The 21,109-nt window shown below is 49.7% G+C and overlaps 8 protein-coding genes across 8 annotated transcripts; 6 read left to right on the top strand and 2 right to left on the bottom strand.

Annotated features, from left to right (window-relative positions):
* Window positions 1-1,901: 1,901 nt before the first annotated feature.
* PFICI_00253 (rRNA-processing protein cgrA) lies at window positions 1,902-2,381 on the top strand (the record flags this gene model as incomplete). The annotated part of the gene is made up of 3 exons (XM_007828834.1): window positions 1,902-1,974; window positions 2,030-2,175; window positions 2,241-2,381. The coding sequence occupies 3 exons, from the start codon at window positions 1,902-1,904 to the stop codon at window positions 2,379-2,381; spliced, it is 360 nt and encodes a 119-aa protein (XP_007827025.1).
* Window positions 2,382-3,203: 822 nt separating this feature from the next.
* On the top strand, window positions 3,204-4,311 carry PFICI_00252 (uncharacterized protein; the record flags this gene model as incomplete). The annotated part of the gene is made up of 2 exons (XM_007828833.1): window positions 3,204-3,598; window positions 3,666-4,311. 2 exons carry the CDS (start codon window positions 3,204-3,206, stop codon window positions 4,309-4,311), a joined length of 1,041 nt encoding a protein of 346 aa, XP_007827024.1.
* Window positions 4,312-5,686: 1,375 nt separating this feature from the next.
* PFICI_00251 (uncharacterized protein) lies at window positions 5,687-8,811 on the top strand (the record flags this gene model as incomplete). The annotated part of the gene is made up of 6 exons (XM_007828832.1): window positions 5,687-5,819; window positions 5,905-6,134; window positions 6,204-6,512; window positions 6,565-6,954; window positions 7,009-8,106; window positions 8,161-8,811. 6 exons carry the CDS (start codon window positions 5,687-5,689, stop codon window positions 8,809-8,811), a joined length of 2,811 nt encoding a protein of 936 aa, XP_007827023.1.
* A 1,070-nt stretch (window positions 8,812-9,881) lies between these two features.
* On the top strand, window positions 9,882-12,059 carry PFICI_00250 (succinate dehydrogenase; the record flags this gene model as incomplete). Its single annotated transcript, XM_007828831.1, has 5 exons — window positions 9,882-9,957; window positions 10,027-10,100; window positions 10,175-10,503; window positions 10,562-11,785; window positions 11,840-12,059. The coding sequence occupies 5 exons, from the start codon at window positions 9,882-9,884 to the stop codon at window positions 12,057-12,059; spliced, it is 1,923 nt and encodes a 640-aa protein (XP_007827022.1).
* A 753-nt stretch (window positions 12,060-12,812) lies between these two features.
* Window positions 12,813-13,058, bottom strand: PFICI_00249 (uncharacterized protein; the record flags this gene model as incomplete). Its single annotated transcript, XM_007828830.1, has 1 exon — window positions 12,813-13,058. The coding sequence occupies one exon, from the start codon at window positions 13,056-13,058 to the stop codon at window positions 12,813-12,815; it is 246 nt and encodes an 81-aa protein (XP_007827021.1).
* A 1,918-nt stretch (window positions 13,059-14,976) lies between these two features.
* Window positions 14,977-16,103, bottom strand: PFICI_00248 (uncharacterized protein; the record flags this gene model as incomplete). The annotated part of the gene is made up of 2 exons (XM_007828829.1): window positions 14,977-15,449; window positions 15,503-16,103. The coding sequence occupies 2 exons, from the start codon at window positions 16,101-16,103 to the stop codon at window positions 14,977-14,979; spliced, it is 1,074 nt and encodes a 357-aa protein (XP_007827020.1).
* Window positions 16,104-17,300: 1,197 nt separating this feature from the next.
* Window positions 17,301-17,882, top strand: PFICI_00247 (uncharacterized protein; the record flags this gene model as incomplete). The annotated part of the gene is made up of 1 exon (XM_007828828.1): window positions 17,301-17,882. The coding sequence occupies one exon, from the start codon at window positions 17,301-17,303 to the stop codon at window positions 17,880-17,882; it is 582 nt and encodes a 193-aa protein (XP_007827019.1).
* A 1,216-nt stretch (window positions 17,883-19,098) lies between these two features.
* Window positions 19,099-20,130, top strand: PFICI_00246 (uncharacterized protein; the record flags this gene model as incomplete). The annotated part of the gene is made up of 1 exon (XM_007828827.1): window positions 19,099-20,130. The coding sequence occupies one exon, from the start codon at window positions 19,099-19,101 to the stop codon at window positions 20,128-20,130; it is 1,032 nt and encodes a 343-aa protein (XP_007827018.1).
* Window positions 20,131-21,109: the final 979 nt, after the last annotated feature.

Genomic DNA, 21,109 nt, shown 5'->3' with positions numbered 1-21,109 from the left:
ATCATATTGGTCTTGCAATCGTCGCGTCCAACCAAGAGGTGCGAAGCCATCTTGGCCACCCATCTGCGCACAGACACCGATGCATAAGCTGTGGGTATCCGGACAGGCTAATTCACAACGGACTGCGATCTTGCATTGCTTGGGGTCGTACGGGCTGCGGGTCTGATAGGCATTTGGCGATAGGCGGTCATCATTCACGACTCGTGGAGGAGCCGGCCAGTCAATCACGACCCGGCCCATCGCCCATCATGGACAGTTTGGTATAGTATAATGTCACCATAAGACTGTGACCGCATCTGTGACCAACGACGAGATGGTATACCAATTGGGTTATATGATTGTCAACACACATAATACAAATGGGCTTCGATATGCTCTTGCTAGGCACGGAGGAGTTTCCGAAAGAACAATTCGGTACCGTGTCTCATAAGCGAGCGCCCACATTTCATAAGCGTACATAATTGAGACCAAAGTTGCGACAATGAAGAAGCTTCTCCCCACAAAGTTGTCAATGACCTATGTTCGTTCGCGGTCGAGAGCAATCTCGCCTGGCCGCAGCAACAAAGAAACACAACCAACAAATGGACATTGGTCTCGAAACAAAATGAGCGGAACGCTGCAAAATTCCATGCCGTCGTATTTGCTGGATGAGCTAGCAACTTGCTCAGCCTCGCAGTGTCCATCCCCACAACCCAGGCCTTCAGCTTTGTTGGTTCATCTGATTAGCATCCACACGCAGTCAAGTGATGAATTGCGGAGTGGCCGCTGGGATATTTTCCCGTGCCAAGGTCATACTGTCCACAATGTAAACGCTAACCAGATCCTGCCCAGTTTATGACGAAAGCATCTTCCCTCAAACAACGAACCGAGTGTTGATCGCGGGGTTTATCACAGAACGGTGGGTGCCAAGGGGCCGGCCGCCTGGGGGAGGGTGCAGTAAACGATCACCCTTAAAAGCAAAGCACATCTGCAGATGGATGTCCTGGGATTTTGCGGTGAAGACATTCCACAGCATACGGATGGGTGTACTCAAACTAGGCATCCGGTTTTATGAGTTTCTGGAGCGAGCCCAGTTCTAACACGACCGGATCTCCCGTGGTGTCGAGAACTATTTCACCCGCTCGCTGACGGCTCGATACTGATCGGCAGTCAACCCCAGGCCACGAGTTTTGTGCCCCGTCTCGGGAATCTTCAGCCAGCAACACCCCCAGCTTGCCCAGGACATAACTACGGCAATTACCAATTGCGTTTCATGAGATGGACCATGAAATCTGACCGTAACTCCCGCTGTTGTGGCTTTGGGCGCTGGAGCCAATGTATGTTCGATGCGGGCATTTCAGAATAGCAACAAAAGTAAATTTAGAGGTGACATCGCCTCAAGATACCCTGAAGATTGTTTGATGATGCCGAGGATATCGTTGTCAGACGACGTTTGACATGAAGAACCAGGCCGAAAAGAAGGAAAAAAATTAATAAATTGAGCATTAAAGAGCTGGGGCCCAATCAATCGGCGTCGTCCCTTGTGGAGAGGACCCTGATCTTGAAGAATTGGCCCAGGAGCAAATGAAGCGTCCCGGGCGGCAGGCGGCGGAAAAGAGGGCGCACGGGCCAGACAAAATCAAGGGACCCGCCTCAACCTACACTAGCCTACCATTGGATCGGACCCGCTATCTAAGAATTTTTAGAAAGATTCATGCCTCGAAGAAAATTGTATGTCAAGGTCGCAAAAGCAATAGAACGCCTCTCAGAGACGTCGCAAAACGAGGCAACCAACAGGACGCGCAAGATTGAAACGGAAAGGCGCGAGCGCGTCCGATTTACAGCCCTATAGCCCGGCCACGGATACACTGTAAGCGTAAAGAAAAAGTTCCCACTCGTCATTCGATCCGGGAAACGCAGCCATGGCGACAGCGACAGCAACATCAGCACCGGCACCGGCACCGGCACCACAGCCGCAAGGCATGCGCAAGAATGGTATGCTCAGTCACCGCCCACCAAGATGTACAGAATGTCGCTGATCGGGTCTTAGGAAAACAATGGCATGCCCCCAAGAAGGCCTTCCGGCCCAGCGCTGGTCTGAAGTCTTACGAAAGGCGAGTGCAAGAACGGACAGCTGCGGCGGCAATGAAGGCCAAAGAGAAGGAGATGAAGGAGGAGAAGGAAGAAGAGCGCCAGGTCAGTACCGAGTCTTTCAAATGTCACAAGACATGGCGCAAACATATACTTACTCTCGACTACAGAGACGCGTGCAGGCTATCAAGGACAAGCGAGCTGCAAAGGAGGAGCGTGAGCGATACGAAAAAATGGCCGAAAAGATGCACAAGAAGCGGGTAGAAAGGCTCAAGAGAAAAGAGAAGCGCAACAAGCTCATCAACTCTTGAGGAGTTTGTTTGGCATACATCTGCTTCTGCTAAAAGTGAAAGGACCGTCGAAGGGCCATATCTCGCCCGCCCAGAGGCCGTACCGCTTAGAATGATGGGACGTGGCTCGCTTGAGCCTGAAATTCCTCCGACAGCAAACAATACTTTACACATTGGCGCCTTCGAACGTCAACAGTCCTAGCCAACCAATATGTCCCGACTGGGGAGGAGATTTCGAGGTTGATGACGGGGCTCTTTTCTCAATCCTGTGTCGAGTATTCGCATCGGTATTAGGCAGGGCGTACAACCAAGGTCAGCAACGTATAGACAAAAGAAGGCAATCAAGCTGTGTTGGGTCTTTGCACAGTTTACTTCATCGGAAGCACCCATCCACAGGCTTCACCAAATAATGATAGCAAGGCTAGGCGGCGTGCATCAGCATAGCATACAAGGTCATCTCTAATACTACAGACCAAGCGCAAATTTTTCCAATAAGAGAAAAACAATATGATACTTTGGAAACTTTCTTGTAATGAATGTCTGATTTTTTCCCGTTCCTGTAACAGATCCGCCTCGATTTGATATTGACATGTGACGCTCGGGCAATTCTGAATGCGCTAACTGCATTGAAGCAATTTACGCATTACACGGTGCCCAGGTCTCAATTTAGTGGGGAGCTTCCAGTTCACCCCTTGACAAGGAACCTCTACCTACATCATCATTATTGCTTTACCACAATACGTACGGGTCTGGAAGCCACCCAGAGTGCAGGTCCATTGCCCGTACCAAACCATCGGACATTATCTAGTTACCTTACCGTCGACGGTCGCGGCCGGGCACAAGATGTCCGATCATGGCGTCGACACGAGTAAGGCGGCTCACCCACTAAGGCCGCGGCATCGCATGAGCCGCTCAATTACCGAGACGAATGCTTCCAGAGTCCAGCGCCATCACGGCCACCAACTCTTGCACCGGCGACACCACCAGGACCGTCATATCGATCACCGAATCCCACAGTCTGCCATACCTACCCTGCAAATGCCGCCGCGTGGCTCTCTCGACCTTCCTCGCTCAGAAGGCGTAACGCCGTATCTGTTGAGCAGCGCCGAGCAAAGCCGTCGAACCAGCATGTTGCCTCCTGGCGCTGAGGACATTGGCACCATGGGGCTGCTGGAAACAACGGCCAATAAAGACAAACAACCGTTGGCGCAGAATGAGGAGGCTCGTCCGCGAACTACGTGTGTCATACTACTATATTACCAGCCAGATTTATGCTAACCTGCCTCTTTCTGGCGTGTCTCGCAGCGGCCTTCGAAAGTCTCTCTCAGAGTTGACCACGTTTTCAATAGCAACTACACGGCGACTAGACGATGCTTATTATGCAGTCTTGGAGAAGCTGAGCACATTGCACAGCACGGTCGCAAGCATCAAAGAGCTCGCAGTCATGTCGAGGGAAACCGCCAGCAACTTCGAAATCAAGTCCAAGGCTCTCGTCGCCGAGACAAGCTCGCAGCTGGACAGTCTTGGCCAGTTTAATGAGCAGCAAGATCACATTGAAGCGCTGCAGGCCCGCATACAAGCAGGCCGGCAGAAGGTACAGAAGCTCAGCGAGCGTGTAGACATTGTTCGTGAGCGAGTCGAGGGCTGGGAGAGAGCTGATCGCGAGTGGCAAGAAAGAACACGAAGGCGTCTCAAGACTATATGGATCATCACATCGGTGCTGGCCCTGGTTTTTGTCCTCCTCGTTGTTGGAGCGCAGTATGCTCCCCTCGAAGTATTCACTGATATGATGTCGAGCAACGGTTCCGGAGGAATTCCTGGCAACGAGCTTCACAACACCAGCAGAGTATCTGATCACCTGGTCGAAGATGTTAGAGCTGCCTTGAACCAATCTAGAGGAGCCGTTGCCGCAGTTGACGCCGACGTCTTCCGCGCACTGGACGAGTTGTGATCCATTTTCTACCTTTCCTTGATTACTTTTATTTCTGGTTGCATGCATTACAAGATCGCACAGTTGACTTGTGTTTGGCGATATGAGCATTATACCCAGGCGTTGGAACATCAATATTATTTGTTTTTGAAACCTATTGTTCTCTCAGTATAAACGGACGGGAGTTCGGCATTCGTGGCCATGATATTCTTTGAACTCTGTTGGCTTTCTATATGCAAGCAGTTTCTGGGATGGCGGCATTGAACCAACCAGGGTTATCCACTCGCTCGCAGTCAGTCCGGTCTAGTACTTTTCATTAGCAGTTGGTGCTGACTGTCAGCCGTAATTTCCCAGATGCTTTGGTTTGTATGGCGCTTCCTGTTGTCTCGCAGACTGACAATGCCTCGAAGCGCGCATATTAGATAGAAAGAAAGAAAAAAAGTCAGCCAGAACAAGTTTGACTATAGATGGTGATATGTGTGACTTGATGACGCCGCAGAATGACATATCGGGCTTATAATGGCTTGGCGTGGCTTGTTGATAACCCAACCCAGTTCACACATGTCCCGGATTGCCGGTTTCACTTCGACGTCATGCCTTCACTCAGCTGCCCCTCCAAGATGCTCTCAAAAAGAGACAAGGGCTCTGCTCAACTATCTTTTCATCATTGGCGGGCGTCACCTCGTCGTCGCTGAGTCCAGAGACTTTGATGGTCACCAGGACTAGAAAAGCATGATTTTGGCCAAGTTTGCCCAAGGAATAGACATGCTAAGCGCCGGTACGAAATGCCAAGTACTGGGAAAATGCGCCGCAACGGCATTGCGGCACTCTCATACAGTCTCGAGTCTGGAGCTACCCAAAAGATACACTACGAAATAGGCACTAGCACCAGTGTTGCTTCGCAAGCAAGTAAGTCATCCTGGCCTCTGCGCGTAGGCGCAGGCGCAGCACAGCTTCAGGGCTGACTCAAACAAACAAACCCCCTCATCATCAAAGGAACCATTCCGTTCTTGATTCCTGACTGAATTGGGCTTTGATAGATTCTTGGTCTTCTCTGACTGAGAAACCTTTTCTTACTTACCAAAACATCAATTTTTTATTTTCTCCTGCGTTGGGACTCGAGCTGCATTCTTGTCTTCCTTGTCTTTTGTTTTTTGAGCCTCCGCCCCAAGGTACCGTACTTGCTGCTGCGCCCTGGGAGGAGCGACTGACCTATCGCGTACCCCGCCAGATTCATTTCCAGTACTAATAACAGCTCGAGGGCAACGTCACCCCCATATTGGAATTGCGCCGACCAGGTCGTTTCCTTTCTACCTACATTACATTTTCTGTCTTGGGCGCAGTCAGGGAAGTCTTCATCCCTCATTGCATTTACTTGCAACAAACAAACAACAAGATGGCTTCGTCAGACACCAATCCTGCGCCGCCCAATGCGCAGGATGCCCCCGTTCCAGGCGAGGTTGCGCGAACGAAGAGCACCCAGTCTATACCACCCCCTGGCCAGACGCTGACAGGAAAACAAGAACATTGTCAGTTTATGCTGCAGAATTTGCTTCTCGTGGTCTCCATCTTCCTGCGGCAAGGCAGCTAACTCTTTACTTTTTCATCATGTAGACCTCAAACGAGAACTCATTTCCGAACAAGTCGACTGGGAGATCTCAGAGCTCAACTCTCCCACAGCACTACGCAGATTCGGCGCCCCTTTCAAGTCAGAATTCGGCGAAGTCTCCCCACTCGATTCGGAGCTTCCCATCTTACGATATCTATTCGTACATCATGTTCGCGAATTCCCCTTCTTGGACAAGGCAAAGGAGAAGGAGTTTTGGCAGGACAAGTTGCAAGTGGTAGGTCCAAACTTGCCCATGGAGCCAGCAGAGCTGTCGAATCGTAGTTAACCAAGGGATTCTGCGCAGTTTCTCGAGTCTTTTGCTAGCAAGAGCATTTCGTCCTCGGAAGATCGTTTGGAGGAGACCAAGCGCCGAAAGCTGGCTATAAAATGTCGCAAGATGGTCGAGCTTATGATGGTTTCGGGCATCAGGACAGCCTCTGGATTCGAAGAGCGCATAAGATTTGCCGAGTTGGAGATTGTGGACGCTAATGCGATTGATACGGGCGTGCTCAACACTCTGCCCGAGGGCAACTACGTGAACGGATGGGATGTGAATGTTGCTGGTGTCAGACTTACAACCGTGAAGAAGCGGCTCCGTTCGCACAAGCATGCGGTTAGTTCATGACAGGTGATCCCGCCAAGCTTTTCTTGCTAATGTTTCACAGGAGTTTCTCTTGCGCGTGAAAAGGAAAGGTGAACTAGAGCATTTTCTGGGACGACGATATGGCGACTTTGCGCGGTTGCACAAACAGCTGAGGATAGAGCTCCCTGGAAAAGTTCTGCCGCCGCTACCCAAGAAGAACAAGTCCAGCACTACTGCAACTGGACTTTTCTCGCGAAATGGTGGCGATGGAGACGACTCGGAAGCTTCTTCTGTTAGCAGCATGTCAACCATGCCTCCCCCGTCCGAATCCGGTGGTCTGAGGGAGTCTATGAAGAACCTCACAGTCCGCGGCCACCGTCGAGAGCTATCCACGACATCATCCAGAAACGCTTCTCCACGCCCAAGTATGGATGGCCCCAAGAGCCCCGCCCTGAACAGTCCAAAGCCCGATGTAAGTAAAGATGACCTTGACTGTGCAGAATCATGATACTGAGACCAGTTACAGACTACTCTTCTCTGGCGCGAAAGCCAACGTATTTCTCTGCGGGCATTTTTGAGATATCTTCTTCAGAACCCGCAGATTGCTCAGACAAAGGCCATGCATGAGTTTTTGACCACTGATCCCATCACACCGACAGACAATGATGTCGACGACATCATGCGACGTAAAGCTGTTGATGAGAAGCGCATTGACGAGCAGAAACAATTTTATGAGATTGCCAGGAAACGAGCTGCAGAACTAGACGTGTACATGGAGCAGTTCCGGCAAGATATCGTGGAAAGCAATGGTCTCACAAAGTTGTTCCAGGAAATCAAGGAAAAGGAGACCATTCAAGACTTGAGCGTACAATACCAGAAGTTTGCAGAGTGGTTACGCATCGAGGTTGCTGCAACAGTCTACCATCTCTTCCTTGCCGAGGACAACTCACCCGAATTGTTTGCGCAAGCGAAGAGAATCCACTCGCTCATCCCTTACACGGTCCTAAAGAACGTCATTCGACTGGCAAATCCAGCCGCAGTAATGGCTGGAGTACTCGACCTGTTCCTGGCCCAGCCGTTCGGCTCCCGCTCCTTGATGCAGCGCGTCTTCTCTGCTGCTCTACATGATGGAATTCGTTCTTCGCAAAAGAATATCGATGCAGTGGCTGCGAAAATTGGAGATGACGTCTTTGTGGAGAAGCTGAAGAAGTTTGTCAACTCAGATGAGCCTATCAAGGTGGCAATTCGAGAGGAGGCAATTTCGGACGACATCGACATCATCGTATCTATCCAACGTTCAGACCTTATTGAACCAGCTCTTGTCTCTTCGCAGGTTCAAAGACTCTACAACGCTTATGTTGCCTTCAATAACGCCGTCGAAAATGTTGATGAAGAATTCAAGCAAGGCGCACAGCTCTTCTCGTATCTGAAGCAACTGCTGAAGCTGCTCATTCGGCAGCGTGACAAGCAGATGATGCTGCAGATGATTGAGGAGCCTGTCACCCTGCAACTGCTCAGAGATCTCTTCACAATCTTTTATGAGCCACTTGTTCGGGTCTACAAGTCTGCCAACGTCTACAACAGCATTACCGACTTCTCGGTCTTTATTGATGACATGATCCAGGTGAGTATTTTTCGCAAAGCTGAGTCGCTTACAATTTAGCTAACGTGAGAGCAGGTTGTTGAAAAATGCCGAGAGGAAGATGCTTCGGCAGACCCCAACCAGACAGTGCAGGCCTTTATTGATCTTTGCGCTCGTCACGAGCATAACTTCTACAAATTTGTGCATGAAGTCCACACGCACGACAATGGCCTCTTCACGCAACTCATGGGCTGGATAGAAGGCATTCTAGAGTTCCTGCGACAAGGCCCAGCGGGCGGCCCTCTGGACATCAATGCATTGTTCGAAGGTGGTGTTGGCGCTGGTGTCGTGGACAAGGACAAGGCCATCAATGAGATCAACCAATTAATCTCCTGGCAAGAGGCTCGTAAGAAGTGGCACCAAGACAAGACGAGACAAAAGATGGCAGCAGAGGGCAACGCCAGCATGGATGCACCACTCCCAGGAGTGCACGGGTTCAAGAGCAGCGACTTTGGATTCAACGATATGGACTTTCAGGATATGGCCTATGATGACGAATCAGAAGAGGAGGAAGAGGAAGAAATCGAAGACGATTTAGACCCCATAGAGGCCGAGAGGCGGAGAAGGGCAAAGACGCAAGACCGGCTGCGACGTAGCGCGGGTGAACCTGTCAAGCCAGAGGTGGCTGAGGTGTATCACTTGAAGGAGAACTTCTTGTCGATGTTGAGGCAGGTTTTGGCAAACTAGACAAATGGATAGCACCAGGGTGTAAAAGACTCTGGAGACTCGTCCGGATATGGATATATTGACAGCATTATTATGTGCATCGGTACAAAAGGAGCATTGATTAGACCTAGTCAGTCGGTCAAGGAAGATATAATAGAAACGGAAAGCATTTCACAGTCTGTTGAACGGCCGCAACCTCCAAAGTATTGAGTATAGTGAAGCAAGTGGCAACAGAGGACTGCTACAAAGACTAGATGGTGTTTGAAATCAAGATGCACGTCAGAAGCATTGGTCCAAAGCCAGTATTGGCAACAATGGACAAGGTACAATTGACATGCGGCTGATCGGATTAGAGACGAACCAATAATGTTGGTTTTACCGCGCTCTTTTCATTATTATCTGCTCGAATGTGGCTGTATACTACTGTGAAATTTTCTGGATAGAAATAAGCACTCCTTGACAGTCGAGTTATTCATCACATTTCATTCAATCAAGTTCTTCGATGATCCAACCGAGATCTTATGGCACTGATCGAGAGACTATTCCGTAGTAGGACGACAGACACTTGGCTGGTGATCCACGTGATGTGGAGAATGGGACAGGCACGACCAAGCGCCGAAGGGTCCCCAGCTTTTTCTCCAATTTCTCGGCAACTTGAACTGGCTTCGCGAGAGATCCCGAAGAGCAGAGGCAGCGGATCCCCCAAGTGACCAATCAGAAGCACGGTGAACCAAAGCACCAGCTCGGCCCAATTCTTTCGACGGATCATTGATACACTCGGAAGGCCAATTCCCATTCCAAGAGCGGAACTTGCAGGACAAGAGCCTCAAAACACCAAAAAATTACCTGCCCCATCACATCTCCGCTCACTGTATTTCTTCTTCTTCTTTGTCTTGGGATCCTGCTCTTCGGTAACCCTAATTGATTAAAAGATGGCATCCTCAATGGCTATGAGGAGATTGGCCACTGCGCCAGCCGTAAGTCTCTCTCCCTCCATCCCTCTTTTATCTCTCCTTCCGCCTTCCCGGGCACCCCTTGAGGTCTTTCGCAGAGCCTCGGCTATGCTACAGGCCACCACCATCGCGACCACAATGGCTAACACGTCTCTCAATGCAGTTCTCTCGCGCTGCCCAATGTCAGGCGAGGTCATTTTCCTCCACGCGCTCAGTTTGTACGTCGCCATCGATGCTTCCTCGCGACCACCGTTCGCTTCCGGCTAACCGCACGTGTTAATAGCTCGCATCTTTGCCAACCAGCCTCTGCGGGCAAAGGAGGCTTCCGCACACGTTAGCAGCAAATACCCGGTCATTGTACGTCTATCATCATCATCTCCATCTCGATTGTGACATCCTGTTCGGACGTGTACTCACATTCCATTCTACAGGACCACGAATACGATGCCATCGTGGTCGGTGCCGGTGGTGCAGGTCTGCGAGCCGCCTTCGGTCTTGCTGAGGCCGGTTTCAACACAGCATGTATATCAAAACTGTTCCCGACCAGAAGTCACACGGTTGCCGCCCAGGGTGGTATCAATGCCGCACTAGGAAACATGCACGAAGATGACTGGAGATGGCACATGTACGATACCGTAAAAGGATCGGATTGGCTGGGTGACCAGGATGCTATTCACTACATGACCCGCGAGGCCCCCGCCTCCATCATCGAATTAGAGAACTACGGATGCCCCTTCTCGAGAACTGAGGATGGCAAGATGTAAGTTCCCATTGCCCAAAGCTCTCGATGCGCAATGGCAGCTAACAGTCTCTGGCAGTTACCAGCGTGCCTTTGGTGGTCAATCGAAAAGCTACGGAAAGGGTGGCCAGGCATACCGATGCTGCGCTGCCGCTGACCGAACTGGCCACGCCCTGCTGCACACTCTCTACGGTCAATCTCTACGACACAGCACCAACTACTTCATTGAGTTCTTCGCCCTCGACCTGATCATGGAGGACGGCGAGTGCCGTGGTGTCTTGGCTTACAACCAGGAGGACGGTACCCTACACAGATTCCTTGCCCAGAACACTGTTCTCGCCACTGGTGGTTACGGACGTGCCTACTTCAGCTGCACGTCTGCTCACACATGTACTGGTGATGGTATGGCCATGGTTGCTCGTGCTGGTCTTCCCAACCAGGATCTGGAGTTCGTCCAATTCCACCCTACTGGTATCTACGGAGCTGGTTGCTTGATTACCGAGGGTTCTCGTGGTGAGGGTGGTTACCTCCTCAACTCTGAGGGTGAGCGTTTCATGGAGCGTTACGCCCCTACCGCCAAGGATCTTGCCTCGCGTGATGTCGTCTCCCGATCCATGACCATGGAAATCCGTGAGGGACGTGGTGTCGGTCCCGAGAAGGACCACGTCTACCTGCAGCTCAGCCACTTGCCTGCTGAGATTCTTGCTGAGCGTCTGCCCGGTATCTCTGAGACTGCCGCCATTTTCGCCGGTGTCGATGTCCGCAAGCAGCCCATTCCCGTCCTGCCCACCGTCCACTACAACATGGGTGGTATCCCTACCAGATACACTGGTGAGGTCTTGACCGTTGATGAGTCCGGTAACGACAAGGTTGTGCCCGGTCTGTTCGCCTGTGGTGAGGCTGCTTGTGTCTCTGTCCACGGTGCCAACCGTCTTGGTGCCAACTCCCTCCTGGATCTGGTTGTTTTCGGTCGTGCTGTGTCCCACACCATCCGTGACAACTTCACTCCTGGTGCCAAGGCCAAGCCCATCTCTGCCGACGCTGGTGCCGAGTCCATCGAGGTCCTCGACCAGATCCGCAACTCGGAAGGTCCCAAGAGCACTGCCGAGATCAGACTGGCCATGCAAAAGACCATGCAGACTGATGTCAGCGTCTTCCGTACCCAGGAGTCGTTGGACGAGGGTGTCAAGAAGATCCACGAGGTCGACCAGATGTTCCCCCAGGTCGGCATCAAGGACCGCAGCATGATCTGGAACTCGGACCTTGTTGAGACTCTCGAGTTGAGAAACTTGTTGACTTGCGCGTAAGTACATTCGTTAGCCGTATCAACGAAAATTTGCACTAACATGAGGAATAGTACCCAAACTACTGTGGCTGCTGCCAACCGTAAGGAGTCTCGCGGTGCTCACGCCCGTGAGGACTACCCTGACAGAGACGACGAGAACTGGATGAAGCACACCCTGACCTTCCAGAAGAAGCCCCAGGGTGACATTGAGCTCGGCTACAGACGTGTCATTGGCACGACGCTGGACGAGAAGGAGTGCGCAGCTGTCCCGCCTTTCAAGCGTACTTACTAAGCGACTCTGGGGATGGTACGAAAAGGTGTTTCTGACTACGAAAGAATTCACGGAAATGTGAACGATACCAGCTTCGTGGTATGGAAAGCAAAGTATAACGGAATGTGGCAACTAGATTTCAATCGAAGAAGAGAGAAGAGGATAACTGAAAGAGGCATGGGGCGGCATGACATTATTATATCTGGCCCGGCGTGAGCTGCCGGAGTTTGGATCTGTATCTTAGGCGCTCTTATGTTGCTATGTGTATACAGAAATGCATTTTACGTTGACAAGCTAGATATAGAGACCTTTTTGTGGTGCATATTATTTCTGATTATATTCATCACTACTTGGAACTCTATTGTAATTTGTAGTCTTTGAAGAATCTTGAATTGTTGCCTAGATCGGATTAACTTTCACAATCATGGAATATGAAACAGCATTTCTACGTTGGAACAGACGATGCGATTAATGAGGGATTGAAAAAATTATGTAATTCAAAAATCTTTAGCCTAGGAAACAAACCGACTCGCAAGTTTTTGACCTTGAAACCCCAGGAAACGAGGTTATGAATGGGCGTTGCCAAAGCTATCAACCTCTCTTCTCTGGTTTTCCTACTCCCTCACTTTAAACTCCTTGAACTCCTTGAATGCTCTGACCTCCATGCAATCTTGTTCCAATTTATATGACTTGAATCAAGCAATAACCCTCCATTTCCTTGCCCAGATCCCTTGTGGTATTGTTTTTCTTTCTTCCTTTTTCTTGGTCGTCGAATCAAATCTTGGATACGGGCATGACGGGCGCGTACATGGGCTTTGGCTCGAGACCGTGTTTCCGGTCGTACCGCGCCGTGGGGTGTTCGCCCATGCTGGTCAGGACGCTCTTGACCTTTTTGCCGAGGGAGCGCTTCTGGCTCGGTGCTGCTGCTGATTGGGACGAGGCAGAGGCCTTGATGGCGTCTACTGAGTACGTGGTCGAGGTGGAGTAGGTGGATGAGGCGTAGGGTGTTGGACTCGACATTTTTGATCTTTTGGTGATGTTGTCTGTCCTGTGTGTTTGATTGTTATGTTTGGGGTGATGGTTTGCCGATGTTGTTGTTATTGTTGTTGTTTCAGTCGTAGAAGACTTTGTGTAAGTAGTATGTATGGATGAAAACAGATTTAGTGTTGTGTTTTCAATTTGACTTGTTTCAGTACTTCTAGCCTTGTGCTGATGTTCAGGTAAGATGTTTATATGAGAGGATGGTATGAATAGATAATGTTTTGGAACCAGATGAATAGACTTGGCACGAAGATATATATACTCATTGAACACTTGCTAGACTCGCTTAATAATTCTTAAAGACTGCCGACTGTTTCAGGGTACAGGCATCTATTATTGTTGCCTGCTGTAGCTAATTCACGGCGACGACGACTTTTCTTTCATGGTACGTATGCATATTGACCACAACGTCCCACCTACATGACACTGCTTCGGCGTGCCCAGTTACAATACCCAATCAGGATGCTGGGCACTTTTGGTTTTGGGGGTTTGGGGGGGTTGACTCAGTCCGGTTGCTTGGGTCCTAACATCTTACCCAGCCTATAAGCGTCCTAGTGGGGGCTATGATAGGCATGGTCGAGAGGAGCCAGCAAGGCCTTTTTTTGGTTGCCTGACACCCAATTAAGGCTACGACAAGTCGTCCTATCCGAACTCCGTGATTCATGAAAAGTTGATGAAGAAAATTGTCATTACTACCTTGGTTTTTCTTTCTTTTCAACGTGATCGGAAATTTCTACCCGAAAAGATTCACAGGTTGACATTGGTCACGGTCCGTGCTGGTCCAATTGGCCAATCATGTCCAAAGTTCCCTCTCCTTGCCGCTACGAGATGGGGGTTCTATAGTTTCTTTGGTCGTCATAGTACAAGGACCTTTTGCAGTCAAGGACTTTTGCAAGGTGCCTGCTTGCCTGCCTTGCTTATTGTTCTTTACTTCTCCTTGCTTCTCTTTTAACCTTTGTAGCACGCGGCAGTAGTCATGGAAGACGCCACGTGGAATCCAATATTTTGTAATCATGTCCACTTCAATCGATACTTGGTTTAATAAGACGGATCATCCGCAACGTTGTCTTCTGTCGGCATTTGGAATTATGACTGGCTAGCTGCATGCATCCCCCAAGCCACAACACATCCTCTCCATACTAAAATGTACAATTTCACATCAACCCAATTGTATGCACTTTGTTTTATCACATTGGCAGTGACTCACACCACCAAGTCATCAGCATGGCTGTGGTAAAGTCCAATGAAAATTGGGACACTCCCTGGCAAAAAGTACCGGTGTGACAGTCTTGATATTTCCATATCATTGCTTCTTGTCACGGTCTGAATTGTTTCTTCAGATCTCAAACAGGTCATGTTATACTCACAGCCTCTTGAGTTCAATTGCACAGCCTTCCATCGGCTATGGACCCACCGAAAAAAAGAATCAGGACTTTGAATTCTTTCTTCATTGTTTCCCGTAAGCGAAAACGTATCGCGTGGTTTCGTTTTCGGTGTTCGGAGTTCAAACCAAAATGTGCTTACCGTGTCACTCCGGGCCGACTAAAGCTTTGTTCAACGTCGGCTTTCTACCTTGATGGCTGTGCAAGAAGATATCAATGACCTCGAGGAGAGTCGAGTCATTAACTTTGATCAATCTTGTTGGGGTTCTAATTTGCTGCTGTCTATTGGTATCCGGTCCAAAACCACCAAAGTTATGCACATTCTAGATTCATTGAGGCTTGGGACTTTGCCTATCAAACTCCCAATATCATGAGACTTGTCTAGGCAAAGTCACCAGGGGGTTTCAAAAAAAAAAAAAAATTGGAACAAGAACAAAAGAAGAGAGAAAAAAACATGATTCTGTTCTCCTTGATTTAAATCAAGCAAAAACAGTGTAAAGCCATGAATGCCCCAATTACTGCCCATCAACTATCGTCTCTTGCTCACCTGAACTTGCCCCCTCCGCGTCTAGATGAATCGAAATGCAATCATCCTTGTCGCTGGAAACGTCTTCAACGTCGTCTGCGTCTGCATCTGAGTTTATGACGGCCATATCGATACAGGAGTCCCATTGCAATTGTGCCAGTCGATTCGCGAACTCGGCAGCATGGAGATTGTGGTCGCCGCACGATGCATTGTGCTCTGGTCTGCCCGTTTCTTCATACGACGCCATACGCATGTCATCCATGACCTGAGATAACGGCACTTCAGATATCTTGAATGGGTTGTACTTTGCCTGATGGAGATGGAAAAACCTGTCCCGTCGCCTCGAGTCCCAGTTGCACGCCACTAGAGCAAATGCTCCCTGAAACATGAGCTTTGACAGTTCGATCCGTAAACGGATTCTTTTCCATTCCAGCATATCTACACGTAGGTCTTGATCAGTACCTGCAACATTTTATTGACGATTTCATCCTCCATCCGGGGGGAAAGGGGCTTACTGAAGATCTTTACGGGCAGAACTTGGCAGATGCTCCTATACTTTCGCAACTCCGTGTATGGCTCGATATACCCAAGAATGATTTGTAAGCTGTGGTATCTGAAGAGGTCTTCGTCTCCAAAGGCAGCTGTGGCTGCAAAGAGGTATGCCGCGTCGATAAAGCTGGGCTTCTCGGCAGGATTGAGCCAGTACGCCCGGGCAAACGTCAGCGCCTTGGACCAGTCGTACTTTGTTGCCACCAAGGCAACCTGCAGTATCTGTTCCGGCACGAGAAACGGTGGCAGCAAGTCGGGTTGATGATGAAGAACGCAGCAGATGGTGTACAATGCATTGAAATCATCATCTTCTAACCACACAGTGGGCGTCGAAAGTGGTTCATCTGCGCAACGAGGCGGCCGTTTATGATAGCCTATGCTATCAAGTATGTCCTTGAAGGGTCCCGATGTGTACGTGAGGAAGTCAGATTCTACTCTCAACGGCTCCTTCTCATGCCCGACCTCTAGCACAATGTCTCCCTCGGGGCAGATGCCGTCAGGGGAGAAGCTTGAGGTCAAATCTGCAGGTTTTGGAACCAACAAGATGTCTGGGAGATTTATTCGCATGTTTCTTAACGAGCAAGTCTGATGTGCCTCTGGGAGAAAATAAAATGAAGGACAAATGAGAGAGGTTTTTCTCTCCCAATCTGAAGCGAGCGAGCGCTCTAAATACTACTAAGAGACCAGCCGCTTTAATTACGAAAGGTGTTCACTTTGGGGCACATGGCGATGTCCTTTTGTTCAGTTACGCACCTAAAGTCGTGCAATTTTTGTTGGAAGAAACCGAAATTCTCAAATTACGCCGATTGCCTTGAGATTCACGTACAGATGGAAAGCGGCTACTCAGACGGACCGGGGGGCTGGAACAACAGCCTCCAGCCTTGTAATCTTGGCACTGGAGAAACTTTGTTATGCAATCGCCGCTTTCGAAAACAGACAGGGCTGAGCAACGGACCACACGGAAACATGATTGTTGATAAATAAACCAAAGTTTTTATGTTACATATGAACACCTGTCCACACAAAGCCACTTGAGAGCTATGAAAGGTGGCTGGCAGTTGTACTTCGAAACGAGAAAAGGACGGGACACAATGACACATCAATCGCGGAGACATCGGTGCTGAGCCAGATGCGGGACAGCAAGGTGAAGCCGTCAAGCTCCTCACCAGCCAACCTTGATACGAGGTTGAAGTCATATTTTGTGGCAAGAGTGATTTAGTTACCGCGTAGGTTAGATCTCCATAGGTAACTTGCAAGGTCAGGACGTAGAGTTGGTTGGCGTACTAGGTTATAACTTATACGGGTACTGGACTTGTGGGGTAAAGAAACCAGGGTGATCAGTTGAGATATTCCATGTTAGTTCAATCTGACATGATTAGAGCCCGTTGTTCCCGAGGTGCAGGAGGCATTTGGAATTATTTCAGAAATCAAAATTGGTTATCTAGTATCAATTATGTGCTGGAACTTGCCAAATATTATAGAATGGATGTTATAAGAGGAGTTGTGATATTAATGCGCATAGCACTTAGGTAAGCAAGTACGTACCTTCACGACAAGCATTAAAAAGTGGCAGGCAGCTCTCTGCATGACGCAGGCGCAACCGGCAAACAAGCAGCTCCCCATTTCGTGCCCTAGACAAGAAGCTACGGAACCAGCACCATTTTCTTCCTAACCAGCAACGCCTCAAGCTCAACGTTTCTTCTACTTTTCTTCGTGACATCAATTTCGTACACACACACACACACACACAGACATCCTCTCGCCATGTCGTCAGAAGCTGCCCCCATAGACCCCGCGCGCTTCGCTGAGGCGCTCAAGGAGCTCCCCGCCAGCAGCCTTGCGCTCAAGGTCCTGGAGCTGCGCAACTCCATCGCCCACCTCGATTACTCCAACGAGGAGCTCAAGCCCTTTGCCGATGGCACCGCTTCCGCTTTGGACTCGAGCGCCGCCCCCAATGAACCCGACCAGGACTGCATAGACGCCATCAAGGAGAACGAGGCCGTCATTGAGCGCATGCAGCACCGGATAGAGCTCATACGCGCCGAAGTCGAGGATCGGGGCCTCAGCTGGAACGAGTTCAAGGGCAAGACTGATGATGACAAGAAGGAGGGTTCTGATACACAAGGGAGCGAAGAAGCACAGGCACACGCCACGGTGAATGGCACAAACGGCGTCAACGGCCAGACGTCCTCGGCGGCCGAGAACGGACAGCACTCTGCCTGGACCGACGGCACTTTTACGACCGGCACAATACGGGGACTCGGTGATGAGGAGCTTCTTCGTCGACTACAAGAACGATTGCCCGAGATGCAAGACGACGACGACGAGGGCGGCATGCACCTTTGAGCGAGCATTTCCCAGTCGCCTCACGAGTTACGGCCGACAAAGAATAATGAGCTCTTGATTAATTTGCATTTCCGGCGTTGGGGGAGGAATCAGAAAAAATTTATTAGAGGTCTGAGGGATAAGCGCCTACAGTGGCGCTATGGGGCGAAGCGACAGCCACCACACTTGGTCGACCCGAGTTATCATCTTTCGCGACAGGTGACCTGCGCAAGATAATCAACTACAAACTCTCAGCGAACCTCGAACTCACGCGCTTGGCATTTAGCCAAGCCTAATCTATGGCGACGTCGCATCACTGCTACGACACGACCTGAGGTTTACCTGGTATATCACTAGTCAACTGCTTGAGTGGACTTGACATATATGTCTTTGGGGAACCAGCAAGACGTACGACAGGGACCAAGACTTGGCTCCCTAACTTCTTCTCCGGCCTGCAACCCCAGCAGTACAAACGAAGGCACGGAATGTTGCATTTCTGCAAATAGAATCAAGATGCGAACATTTACCACATGGCGCTCAGTGCCAAAACAAACCATAGGAAATGCTCTCAAGGATTACACCTTTGGATCGACCTGGCATGTGTTGCGCTATAATTTCCACGTAGACTTTGTCAGGATTCCGAAGACTCAAGATGTCGCGCAGCAAACCCTCGTCGGGTCCCGGATATTCATAAACCTATGAACTTGTAAGCATGTCGTGTCACGATCATTGTCAAGAGACAAACATTGTGTGAAAAAAACAATGGCTGCTCTCATTGTTTCTTGCCATTATTTGTTGCCCCGCGGTCCCACTTGTGGACAACCCCGCCAAAGCGTTCTACTATAATACATGTCTGTGGTGAGATTGGTGATACCTTGCGCTTAGACTCATATTAATAGGACTGACAAATCCAGTACCTGGTAATCACTACAAAGTGTCTGTTGCAAGAACGATTTGCTTGAAGACTGATGAGATGCGACTTCGTCCCATGAATACCTATGCAAACAAAGGAAAGAACCGACTTCGCTTGCGTCACTGGGCTAGTCGACCATTCACTCAACCTTGATGGCCACGACTCTCCCGCAAAAAACCAAACGCAGCCCATCAAGGTTCACAAAAAACACCACTTCTACAAAGGCATTTCTATGTTGGACCTTTAAATACGACGGTGCATTCTTCTTGCAGACAGACATTCGCCATTTATTTATTGCTCATCATTCATACATTATTGCCAAGTATGGATCTCTCACTGCTCCCAGCCGAGCTGGTTCTCAATCTTGTTAAGCACATGGACATGGCAACCTTGCTCAGCTTTATGATCACCAACAAGTCCAACCACTCCCTGGTTCGTTCTTACGAGCACTCGATCTGCAAGGCAAAAGTGGAAGGTATTTCGGCGCTTACCACCAAGCGCAACTTTCTCTCATCCAGCGACGTGTATCGCGAGGTTTGCGCACCCGATACATTCCCTTGGGTGTGCGAACTGGAATTGCGCGAGCGCCGCATCGCCGACATCATTAGCAGTGGTTACATCGACATCACCTCTCCCCCGGGCCTTCAGCCCCTGACGACTGTACAACAGAAGCGCTTCATTGCTTTGCTGGAGCGGTCCTTGCGACACTGTGACGCCATCGCCGATGTAGCTGCCAGCATGCCAGACGCCTTACCCGAGTACGATTACACCTTGGTCAGCAGCGGATTTTGGGGCCATATGGCGCGACTACCCGCCTCCATGCGCACTCGCAATCCATTCACCAACACACCTGCGCGCAGCGCCCAGATTGAATACATCAAGTCGCTACCGGTCGAAGATCTAGCGGCGCTGTACGTTACCATTACAGCCGCCGGGGCTGGCCACGTACAAGACCGCCCCGATGTTCAAGCAGACCCAAGTTTCTCCGAGCGGCTTACAGTATTTGAAGAGTGCGTTCTTCGTCACGGCACCTGGTTTTTCTGGGCTCAGGTATCTGCTCAGGCAAAGCGCAAGAAGTGGACAAACACGACCAGCATTGCAGTTGATGATGACCCACAGGTTGAGAGGAAACTAGCATCTAGGAACTTGACGCTTCGAGAGATGACGGGCTACATGCTGATTGCCGGAATGTCGGAACTGATCGAGTGGGAGACGGGCGCCGAAGACGTGCCGCCGGGTCTGCGTATGAGCTTGCTCGACGCTGCAGAGGACCGTTTTGAAGATGACGAGGGACGCCCGCCGGTTTATCACTTGTACAAGTTGGTTAGGAAGCTGGTTTTCGAGGGCAAAGAATGAGTTAAGCAACAGGGACACTTTGAATTACACTATTCTAGTATGAGACGGCGTTGTGCTGATGATCAGTATCCTCGAGGTACGAATATACCCCTAATTGCACATCAATCTTTCGACCTTACCTTCAAGCTTGACTCTAAATGAATCCTTGTCTTGGGTGCTATGAATTGTTATGGCAAATTCTGAGCGGGCAAACAGGCAGCAACATTCATGAAGTGATCATTCAGGCAAAGGCAAAGTCTTTTCTTAAATGTAAATCACTAATCATGAATAGAATGCTTCACACTTGTTTTCGAAGAAATCGACCCGTATCCTAATTGTCGGGCCGGTAATGGAAACAGGAATGGGGAAAGCCCGGAACATGATAGAAAATTTCCGCAGACTGGGTTTGAAACCATTATTTATTATTGACACGAGCCCACTTACGATCGGCCGACGATGGCATGTCTCAAGTTGCTCGTGTCTTGCTTTGACTACAAGCATATTAATACTTATACCTTACGCATTTGCTTGCACCTTTATCCATTTCTTCCAATATGATACGCACTCGGTCATCGCTTTCGGGTTTATCAACCCCGATAGAAGCCAGCGAGGCAGGTAAAGCTTATCTGGATTTGGGAAACTCTCCTTCCATTGATGCAACGGAGTGACTTGATTCACAATACTGAAGTGCAGTCCACTGCGTCGGTATGGATGTAGGTATGGTGCAAAGCTAATGTGAGCTTAATGCTCTGCGTCGCTCCGTCAACTCTGACTGTGTTTCGCCGAGAGCCATTTGCTCAGCCTCAAAATGTTGTTATTGACGTGATTATTCTGTGTGCCGTTTTATGCGCGATTCGAGCAAGTAATGATCCTGACACAATTTCTTCTTGATCGGCGGCTCTTTTGGCTGGATAGGACAATTATTCGCAAGGGTACGTGGTTGAGTCATGATGATCTTTTCAACGCTCTATAGGGCAACCAGTGTTCATTGACCAACACA

The sequence above is a fragment of the Pestalotiopsis fici genome, assembly GCF_000516985.1.
Source record: "Pestalotiopsis fici W106-1 unplaced genomic scaffold PFICI_Scf_1, whole genome shotgun sequence".
NCBI lineage: Eukaryota > Fungi > Ascomycota > Sordariomycetes > Amphisphaeriales > Sporocadaceae > Pestalotiopsis > Pestalotiopsis fici.
This window is presented reverse-complemented; position numbering and strand designations above follow the sequence as displayed.